Below are 11,328 nucleotides of genomic sequence, written 5' to 3'. Positions count from 1 at the left end.
CTAAAGGTACAAGTTTTTTTTTTAATGTGTGTTTTGCAACATAGTACATTTTTGTATCTATTTTTATTTCCAATACTTCTATACCAAATTATGTGTGAAATACCGAATGTATACTATGTAGTGAACAGAAAATGTTCAGGCCGATCATCATTTCGGACATACATATTTTATTTTAGCTATTAAGTTTCCAATATTTCTCACACGCGCCGGTAATGCTTTGCATGGAGAAGTTTTCTACGGGTTTAAAATGCAAGTGTAATGTCTGGAATGAAGAGAAACTCAACATTTTCTACTTCGATACGTGTATTTTCAGTCTAGGTAAGCTTCGTGATGACAGGGACACTGGGGGAGAAAGATAAAGAGGAGTTAGCTCCCTTTACAGTGCAAATGAGGAAGTCCAGTGACGATCATGTGACAACCCGGAAAACGAAAGTTGGTGTCAGAGATAAACAGTTGACGTTGTCGTGCAATGAGCCATTCGAGCTGAAGTTTGGGAAAGATTAAGCGATACTTTTCGTAATGAATACTTGGTTGACTCTGATCGCTTTTAGCGCTTGTTTGTCAGATGCTGTGGGTCTCCAGTGTTTGAATGATGCAGGCAAGCCAGTTGACTGGTAAGTTTTCGGAACACCCCTAAAAGCATAATGAGCCGACCAAATTGAATTTCTCTCGATATGATTGACAGTTTATTAAATGAGGCTGACAGCGCAAAGTATGATGATCTGTAACATTTTGAAACCAATGTAATCAGTAATAAGTTAAAGGACATCTTTAATTTTTTAGAACTTAAAAAAATTTAATTGTTCCATATTAATGAAATAACAGAAATATTAACTCTGCAAGAGTTACAGGCTGTTTGCTTAGATTCTTTTGATATTCTCACATTTGGTGAAAACCCATATATGACATTCATAGTGATAGTTTAAAACTATCATATGGGCCACCATGCATTTTACTTTGTGGACCAGCTCTTCTGTTTCCCTCCCTCCACAGAATCAATGGGGGTAAAATATGGCATAATGATTGATTGTTTGTTTGTTTGTTTGATTGGTATTTTACGCCCTACTGAAGACTATTTCACTTATATGACGGCGGCCAGCATTATGGTGGGAGGAAACCGGGCACAGCCCAGGGGAAACCAATGACCATTCGCAGGTTGCTGGCAGACGTTGCCACTTATGGCCGAAGAGAAAGCCAGCATGAGCTGGACTTGAACTCACAGCGACCGGTATAATGATTGAACCTTGGTTTTCATAGCAGAAAATCAATTTTATGTTTTTCATTCTGCTAGGTTTGTTTACAATAATTTTTGTAAAGTGATAAACTTGAGCATTGCAGAAATTCACCATTTATTTAACACAAGCACTGAATAACATATTTAGTTATATGTAATGTAATGTGGTTATTAATTTGTGTGGCTTATTTGTCACAGGTTCATTGTATACAAGCTGCCAACAATTCCAGAGAGTTCTCATCCATTGGTCAAGGAAGGTGTTGGTCATTTCTACATGGATGTCACATCTCCGCAGTGGTCATTGTCTGATGTCTCAGTGAATAGCTCAGGACATGCTGTATACAACACACTCAAGCAAATCTATGGTTCCAGTGTCAGTGTTTGATTGTCTCTTAGCTTTACTAAAAGCAAGTGCCTGATTGTGTCTTATGTTGGCAAAAACAGAAGTATGAGAATGTTTGATTGTATCTTATTCTGAGAACAAAGGAGTGTCTGAGTGTCTCTTATGCTATGAACAAATTAGTGTCTGGTTGTCTCTAATGCTGACAAAATGGGAGTGTCTGATTTTCTCTTATGGTCATGAAGGTTGACAACAAATGAGTGTCTGATTGTCTCTTAAGGTTGGCGACAAATGAGTGTCTGATTATCTCTTAAGGTTGATAATAGTTAGTGTCTGGTTGTCTCTTAAAGTTGACAACAGATGAATGTCTGATTGTTTCCTAAGGCTGACAACAAATGAGTGTCTGATTGCCTCTTAAAGTTGACAACATATAAGTGTCTGATTGTCTCTTAAAGTTGACAACAGATGAGTGTCTGATTGTCTCTTAAGGGTGACAACAGATGAATGTCAGATTGTCTGTTAAAGTTGACAACAGATGAGTGTCTGATTGTCTTAAGGTTGACCATAATGAGTGCCTGGTTGTCTCTTAAGGTTGACAACAAATGAGAATTGATTGTCTCTTAAGGCTGACAACAGATGAGTGTCTGATTGCCTCTTAAAGTTGACAACAGATGAGTATTGATTGTCTCTTAAGGCTGACAACAAATGAGTGTCTGATTGTCTGTCGAGGTTGACAACAAATGAGTGTTCGATTGTCTCTTAAGGTTGGCGAGAAATGTGTGTTTCATTATCTCTTAAGGTTGATAACAGTTAGTGTCTGGTTGTGTCTTAAAGTTGACAACAGATGAGTATTGATTGTCTCTTAAGGTTGATGACAGATGAGTGTCTGATTGTGTATTAGGGTTGACAACAAATGAGTGTCTGATTGTCTCTTATACAGACAGCAGAAGTGTCTGATTGTCTCTTATACTCAGAGTGAGGGAGTGTCTGATTGTCTCTTATACAGACAAGCAATTATCTCATACGTGTGTGATTGACACTCTAGTGAGTGTCTGATGAGATCTATTTGCTAGCAGCAGCAGCAGCTGGTCAATCTACTTCCAGGCATCGGTGTGTCATACATGGAAAAGCTTGACAGTAATTTGCCAACGGTCAGGGGTTTACTCCAGGTACTCCAGGTTTCCTCCACCCATGACTGACTACCACTGCATAAAAATTCTTCAGCATGACATTGGATCTTATTTGGACAAATTAAGTATCTTTTTGTCTCATGTGTTCCCATACTCTCATAAAGCTACTGTCTGAATCCTTCCTACATGATCATTGTGTGTCATAGGGGGGAGATGTTGCCTATGTGATGTACAATGATGAGAAACCCACCGGACAGAAGACAGAGTCCTATGGCCACACCAAAGGTATGGTCATGCCGAAGTTATATAAATTGCTTAGATAAAACATCACCATTCTTTCAGACTCTTTCAGGACACCATTGTTTTCTGTAAGACAACATTGTTTTTTGTAAGACACCATTTGTGTTTTGTAAAACACCATTGTTTTCTGTAAAACTACATTGCTTTCTGTGAAACACCACTGTTTTCTGTAAAACGCCATGTGTGTTGTGTCAAACACCATTCTGTTCTGTCTGGTACCACTGTGTTTTGTAAAACATCACTGTTTTTTTTTTGTAAAACACCACTTGTTTCTGTGAAACACCATTTGTGTTCTGCCATCCTCTCCTGTGTTTTGTAAACCCTAACCCTAACCATTGCTTTCTGTGAAACACTTCTTTTCTTATGTAAAACGCCATTTTTTTGTGAATCACCACCTTTTCAATAAACACCACTGTTTTTGTAGAACACCACTGTTCTGTCAAACACCACTGTTTTCTGCAAAACACCATTGTTTTCTGTAGCACACCTCTATGTTCTGTAACACACCTGTGTTTTCTGTAACACACCACTGTTTTCTGTAACACACTGCTGTTCTGTGTAACACAACCCTGTTTTTTTGTAACACAACCCTGTTATTTGTAAAACACCACTGTTTTCTGTAACACATGCCTGTGTTCTGTTACACACCACTGTGTTCTGTAATGCAACCTTGGTTTGTGTAACATATCTCTGTATTCTGTCAAACACCTCTGTTTTCTATAAAACCATTGTTTTCTGTAAAATACCACCGTTTGTTGAACAGCATTGTTATCTGTAACACACCACTGTTTTCTGTAACACACTGCTGTTCTGTGTAACACAACCCTGTTTTTTTGTAACACAACCCTGTTATTTGTAAAACACCACTGTTTTCTGTAACACATGCCTGTGTTCTGTTACACACCACTGTGTTCTGTAATGCAACCTTGGTTTGTGTAACATATCTCTGTATTCTGTCAAACACCTCTGTTTTCTATAAAACCATTGTTTTCTGTAAAATACCACCATTTGTTGAACAGCATTGTTTTCTGTAAAACACCACCGTTTTCTGTAACACATCCCTGTTATCTGTAACACACCACTGTTTTCTGTAACTCGCCACTGTTTTGTGTAACACACCACTGTTTTGTGTAACACACCCCTGTTTTTTGTAAAACACCACTGTTTTCTGTAACAGATGCCTGTGTTCTGTAACACACCCCTGTTTTGTGTAACACACCACTGTTTTCTGTAACACACCACTGTTTTCTGTAACACACCCCTGTTTTTTGTAACACACCCCTGTTTTCTGTAACACTTTTATTGACTTGTGTCAAACACCAGTGGGTTTTTTTTTTTTGTTTGTTTGTTTTGTTTTTTTGTCATGGGCCTATTAGTGAGAATCGCCAAAAGCCCATTGTAGAGCCATAAAACAATGTGAAGAAATTGCCAGAAGTAGTTTAACCAGAGTATGACGTGTCACTGTGTTTAACGAAATAGGTAGTGTGTTATGGTAAAATATTAGCATCCTTTTGTGATGTTTACTCATTGTTTCCTTGGGATTTGTAAGTTATGCATAGAATAAAAATTTAATTATGTTTGGGGTCGCGTTTTCATTTATTATTTACTTAATTTGTGTCATGAAAGGTTATCGAATGCCCTTGGGCTGCTCTGAGGATCGTGATGGTAAATGTCACATACCAATCTGTACCTTGATGGCCCATGATAGCGTATGTAGAAAAAAGATTTACACCATGTAAGGTAGCTGGCAGTTGTTGGTGTATACAGAAATGTTTCGACAGGTAAAAAAAAAAATACCAGTCGCATTAGGCAAGTTACATAGAATGAAATAATACTGCAACCTTTGCTATCAAAACAAAATGAGACGGTAAAGTTGTCCGAGTTATTGAAATAAACCCAGTAGGCCTACAGGCTGAGATGTAATAAGTAAATGTAGGCCTTACATGTATGAGCATCATTAAGATTCATCCTCCTGAATTATTAATTTATTCTTGAATGTTATGACAAGTCGTACTTCTGGGCAATCGACATGTACATACATAATGCTTGTAGTCCTATATGTAACTACAATGAATCTCTGTACCGGTAGGTTAATGTAGGCCTATATATGTACGCACATGTTTGGATATGTGTGTCTTTCAATTTTCTCTACACCCTTCACTCAGTTAACTTCAAACTTTCCAGGTGCATTGCTGGGGACCCAAAATAGTAAAGTATTTCCAAAAAAATGTGTCTTGTGGTAGGCTTACCCAGTACTCCCTCTCCTGTGAAAGTAGGGATTACCACACTACCTCTGATACTTAGCTGTAGTACTGCTTGACCCCTTGGGTTAGTGATCTTCCTAATTGCGTGAATGCCAGCAAACTTATTGTACAAAGTTTTTCGTGGTCTGTGGAATAAGTTATCTGTTAAATTGTGGAATGAGCTGTTAATTACGTTTGCTATATGTGATGAACATTTGGATATAATCCTGAGAAGATCGAAAAAAAAGGTTGACAGATTGTACGTGTATTTTATGTGTCCTTGCCATATTTATACTGTTGAGATACAACTATACAATGTAAAGACCAAAACATGTATTATGATATGTTACCTTGATCTGTTGTCACATACGGCAGTGGCACAAATAAGGAAGATTTTCATGCTCACACTAACTGAACAAATAGAAATGGTAATGACTTGGTTTCAAAAAAAAGTTCGAGAAAATGTCTACAATCTGAACGTAATATCATACAACATTCTTGTGCAATGCATTCTCTATGAAGTCATGTCATAATGAGGTGAGACCATGTCCTCCATTACAGTCAGAATAACTGATAAGCCCTTTGTGGGTGGAGAAGACCAATGAATTGTACTAGAAGACAAGTGGTCATTAGTTACAAGAAAAATAAAAATAGAAGGAGAGCAATAGACCCATATCACTGCTCTTTGGCTCTAGTTGTAAAATACTACCCTTGCATTAAACACCACTGTGTTCTGTAAAAAACCGCTGTGTTCTGTAAAACACCACTGTTTTCTGCCAGACACCATTGTTTTCTGCCAGACCCCATTGTTTTCTGCCAGACCCCATTGTTTTCTGCCCAACACAGATTTTCTTTGAAAACTTACTTAACAGATGTTGTTTGTTCATAACTTCAGGTGTGGTGGGGTTTGACAGGTCAGTGGGTTTCTGGTTGGTTCACAGTACCCCCAAATTCCCTCCTGCAAAGACTGAGGGATACAATTGGCCAGAAACAGCACTGCATTATGGCCAATCATTTCTCTGTGTGACGTACAACTATAACAGCTTGGATATAATAGGTATGTTTATTGTAAAGGGGTCTAGTCTTTCTAGTTTTTGAGAAAATTTCAAGCAAATGTTCCAGAATATTATTATACTAGAATCAGTTCAGTTCAGTTCAGTTCAGTTCAGTTCACATTTCTGTGAGAGCTATACAACAGGGTGGCGTCTCTTTTCGAAGCAGTAGTGTCCATTTTGTGTATGTTCGGGTCAACTTGCAAGTTTTAAACATGCAGTGGTAGCTGTATTGAATACACAAAACTACTTACTCTAATTCCTCACCCTTTTTGCATATGAAGGGGCAACTTTCCATGTAAATTATACACCTTTTTAATGTGACTTTGAAGATAAAACTACATTGGTTGGTTTGGCCAATTTCAAGGGCTTCTGTCTGTCAAGTGCTTGATGAAACACCTTGCAAACATCGAAAAGGGTTAAGAATTACAGTAAACAAGATTGCTCTTCAGAATTATGTTCTTGGGGTGCGTTTTTTGGTGTCAGTTATTGCCAAAAAAGGTAATATATTTGACCTGTAGTTTGGTCACACCATGAATACCACCATGTTAAGACTCAAGAGAGCCTCCCTCCAATCTGGAAGTGGATAGTGCTTGTACATGTAAACAACTTTGTTAAATTATTCTTAGGCCATGTTTAAAAATATGTTTGTTTATGTACAGTCCATCAAGCCCTCCTAAATCAGAGCCTGTAATTTGAAGAATTTTTTAAGGATGGCCTTTTTGAAAATTTAAGCCTGGCATAAACCCCTAGTTCAAAGACTAAAATGAAAACATACATATTTTCTGTGATTTGAAGTCTAAAAATATGCATGTAGTACGTTAAATGTACCTTTTGTCCAAGACTAAGTTGTCCCCCCCCCCTCCCCCCCAGTGTAGGAGTTCTGTTGAGGTTAGAAAGGTGCTTTGAGAAGTGTTTGAAAAGTATGATGATACCCTACTGGTAAATGAAATTTTAGCACCAGAAGTAATATCCCATGACATTTAGTTGCCTCCAGAAATGATCTTTTGTGATTGAAGTTTTAGGTCAGTTAGCGGTTATCGTTACTAATACTAATCTTCAAGGCTGGAATTAATCTTTTCTATCATTTAATCTCACCAGGCACCCAATTCCATTACAACTACCCCTGGGTGTATGACTTTAGCATGCCTGACGGGTTTAAACAAGACAACATCAATCTGACCAAGTATTTAGAGAGCACCTCCAAGCCCCACCCCAAATCCCCGCCCTGGAACAGCCTCCGCCCACTGGTTTCTAAGGGTGGAGATAACTTCATCAGCTTTGCTAAGTTCAACAGTTATGACGAAGGTAAGACCAAGCTACTTGTGGGAAAGTTGAAATATTTAAGTTGTGGTTTTCATTGAGCAAACGCTGGAAGCCTGGCTGTACCTGATGAAAAACATGAGTGGTTGTAAGTTGCGAAAAGCTTGAAGTCAGACTGTTACTAGTGAAAGGACTGCCTGTATCCCGTGAAAAAGTTTGAGTGCTTGAAACTTATGAAAAAGTTTGAGTGCTTGTAACTTATGAAAAAGTTTGAGTGTTTGTAACTTATGAAAAAGTTAGAGGGCTTGTAACTTGTGAAAAACTTAAAGAGCCCTTGTTAATTTTTCTAGACTGCAAGTAAGACTGAAGACTGTGAAAAATGTGAAGACTGGCTGTAACTAGTAAAAATTTTGAAGACTGCCTGTAACCTGTGAAAAACTTAAAGAGTGCTTGTAACTTGGGAAAGCTTGAAAACAGGCTGTAAATTGTGAAAAATGTGAAGGGTGGCTGTAACTTCTGAAAGCTTGAAGACTGGCTGTAAAATGGAAAGACTGGCTGTAACTTGTGAAAAGCTTGTAAAATGGGGAAAATTCGAAGATTGGCTGTATGTGACTTGCGAAAAGCTTCATTAATTCATTGTATACCATGACAAACTTTAAGACCATAACTTACGCCAAAATCATAAGATAGCACTGTACAGGTTCTGAAACATTGCAGATTGACCTGCAGCAAATTGCATTGACTCGTAAGAAGTTATATTACAAGATAAATTCCATGTTTTTTTTTCAGATTTGTACAGTTCATGGATCGCCCCTTTCCTTAACTCACCCCTGAAAACTGAGACTTGGCAAAATGGCAGAGGCAAACTGCCTTCAAACTGCACAACAAAGCTGTTCAAAGTGAGTGTAAACGAAACAGTAACTGTCATCTTAAAAATAAAATTTGTTGAGGATGGATCATTTTGTGTGAGACAAGGATGAATCTCTGAATATTGATGTTTATTTGTCTTTTATGCTTCCATTACCCTGTATGTTGCTGGCTCACAAGGCGCTCAGCACTGAGAGGTTAGAGCAAGGATGGCCTGGTGTCAGTATAATGGTGGAGTGTTGTGTCTGGTATTTTCGGCATGACACTTCAGTGGCAAGGATTCTCTCTGCCACGAGAGAACAGTATATGTACACACACCAACTGACTCCTCGTCACACATATGACTGAAAAAAGTGCTCACTAAGACATAAAACCTGAAGCATGCAGGCATACATTAGCTTGTAAACACTATTTTTTAGCTTAGGTGGCAGTTTTGGTGTGCATTGTGTTTTTGGAAAATTATCTTGTGTATTTGTTCAACATTACAGGTGTACAATATTGAAAAGATCAGCTTACCAGAGCAAGTGGCTTTTGCAGAGACCAAAGATCATTCTAAGTGGGCTGTTACAACAGCTGGCAACCCTCCCTGGGTCTGCATAGGTGACATAAATAGACAGGTAAGACTTGGCCATGGCAGGACAAGGGACAAAATGGCCCCTAGGTGATTATAATCTATATGAACATATTAGGACATTACAACAGCTGGCAACCCTCCCTGGGTCTGCATAGGCGACATAAATAGACAGGTAAGACTTGGCCGTGGCAGGACAAGGGACAAAATGGCCCCTATGTGATTATAATCTATATGAACATATTAGGACATTACAACAGCTGGCAACCCTCCCTGGGTCTGCATAGGTGACATAAATAGACAGGTAAGACTTGGCCCTGGCAGGACAAGGGACAAAATGGCCCCTAGGTGAATATAGTCTATATGAACATATTGGGACATTACAACAGCTGGCAACCCTCCCTGGGTCTTGCATAGGCGACATAAATAGACAGGTAAGTCTTGGCCGTGGCAGGACAAGGGACAAAATGGCCCCTAGGTGAATATAGTCTATATGAATATAGTGGGTCATTACAACAGCTGGATAACCTCCCTGGATCTGCATAGGTGACATAAATAGAGAGCTAAAGGAAAAGGAAAATTATCTCTCAGTATGTCAGCTAATGGGAAGGTGATTTTGAATTTATGTACTGGGTGGGCCAGAGAAGACCCTCATAGACTTATTGATTTACTCAGAATGTGCCACATGTATTTCATATTACATGTCACCATTAGCAGTATTACATGTCACCATTAGCAGTATTACATGTCACCATTAGCAGTATTACATGTCACCATTAGAAATATTACGTCACCATTAACAACGTTCACATTGCATGTCTCCAGTAGCAAGTTGACGAACTGCGTCTTTTTTTTTCTCTCTCCAAATTCTTGATCAGTAATAGAAATATTAGCGACTTAGTTTTACCATCATAAATTTCCATTTACAGCAACTAAATGTTGATGTGTAATGGATCATAAATAGGTTATAAATAGGAATAAATATAGGCTGATGTGGATGAAACGCATTTCTCCATGGCGGGGCCCAGTTGTTTAAAAGTGTATTAGCTAATACTGGTATTAAGTTGTATTTTATATTTAAATTTTTAGCCAAACTCAGCAGCCCATGCAATTCTCCAAAGTCAAAGTATAACAGCAGTGGTTTTAGCTCATAATTGATCTAATGTTAACCTGTTTTTTTTCGGCTAAGTACAAAATTGAAGACTTGGCCTAAAGTTAAATCTGGTATTAAGTCTTAAAAAAAACTGTTAATTAAACTCAAAAGTGTTAATGAGCTTTGCGAGCTCAGAACCTGGTAAACACAAAACTTGTCGACATCAGCCTGTATTCATTAGAAACCAGCTGTATCGTGTGACTTGTGAAATATGTTAGGCAACCTTTGTTAACATTAATTTACCGATCACCTGTCCCATGATGCTCCAGGGGCACAAATGGCGTCTCTTTCCTTTTCGAATTTCTCAAGTTCACACACATTCAATTCCTGAATTTTTTCCATTGTTTATCTACTCTAAATTACTGTTTGTGGATGGCACCCATGATACAGTAAATGGGATCAGAAATAATTGTCTGACATTTTTGACAGGTCTGATGATACAGTAGGACTTTTTTCTGCCTTTAGTGATAAGAGTTCGAACTCAAAACTCCCCTATTGCATTTATATTGTCATTTACACATTTTGACTTTACTTACAACAGGAGCATCAGTTAGAAAGAGCTGGAGGCACTGTCTGCTTCAAACATCAAATGGTGCACGATCAGTTTGCCAAGTCTGTAGCTGCGTATGAAGACTGCAAGTAATACAGTTGTCACCAACTGTCTTTATAGGTATTTTTGTGAAAACTATTTCCATTAATCACATAAGTATGCTTTATTATTTCCATTTGTGTCCATATGTTGTATACAGTGATTCCTAACTGTTGATTGGCTATGAGTCCACAAACAGGACCTCCTCTTACTTCAGATTGGCTGTGAGTGCACAAAGAGGACCTCCTCTTAATCAGATTCGCTGTGAGTGCACAAAGAGGACCTCCTCTTAAATCAGATTCGCTGTGAGTGCACAAAGAGGACCTCCTCTTACTTCTGATTGGCTGTGAGTGCACAAAGAGGACCTCCTCTTAAATCAGATTCGCTGTGAGTGCACAAAGAGGACCTCCTCTTACTTCTGTTTGGCTGTGAGTCCACAAAGAGGACCTCCTCTTACTTCTGATTGGCTGTGAGTGCACAAAGAGGACCTCTTCTTACTTCTGCTTGGCTGTGAGTCCACAAAGAGGACCTCCTTTTACTTCAGATTGGCTTTGAGTCCACAGATAGGACCTCCTCTTGCTTCTGA

The 11,328-nt window shown here is 38.5% G+C and overlaps 1 protein-coding gene across 3 annotated transcripts; it reads left to right on the top strand.

Annotated features, from left to right (window-relative positions):
* The first annotated feature begins 431 nt into the window (after positions 1-431).
* On the top strand, positions 432-10,796 carry LOC135480199 (plancitoxin-1-like). 3 transcript variants are annotated; one of them, XM_064759969.1, is made up of 9 exons: positions 432-614; positions 1,433-1,607; positions 2,911-2,989; positions 6,143-6,304; positions 7,401-7,607; positions 8,352-8,461; positions 8,918-9,029; positions 9,418-9,434; positions 10,695-10,796. In XM_064759969.1, exons 1-9 carry the CDS (start codon positions 520-522, stop codon positions 10,794-10,796), a joined length of 1,059 nt encoding a protein of 352 aa, XP_064616039.1. In that variant the 5' UTR covers positions 432-519. The 3 variants fall into 3 exon arrangements, with proteins under 3 accessions (XP_064616039.1, XP_064616040.1, XP_064616038.1); XM_064759970.1 differs by lacking the exon at positions 9,418-9,434 and adding an exon at positions 9,159-9,175; XM_064759968.1 differs by lacking the exon at positions 9,418-9,434 and having other exon boundaries at positions 8,918-9,046.
* Positions 10,797-11,328: the final 532 nt, after the last annotated feature.

This window comes from Liolophura sinensis, chromosome 13 (assembly GCF_032854445.1).
Source record: "Liolophura sinensis isolate JHLJ2023 chromosome 13, CUHK_Ljap_v2, whole genome shotgun sequence".
Lineage (NCBI taxonomy): Eukaryota > Metazoa > Mollusca > Polyplacophora > Chitonida > Chitonidae > Liolophura > Liolophura sinensis.
The sequence above is the reverse complement of the archived record's forward strand: the minus strand, read 5'-3'. Positions and strand labels throughout refer to the sequence as shown.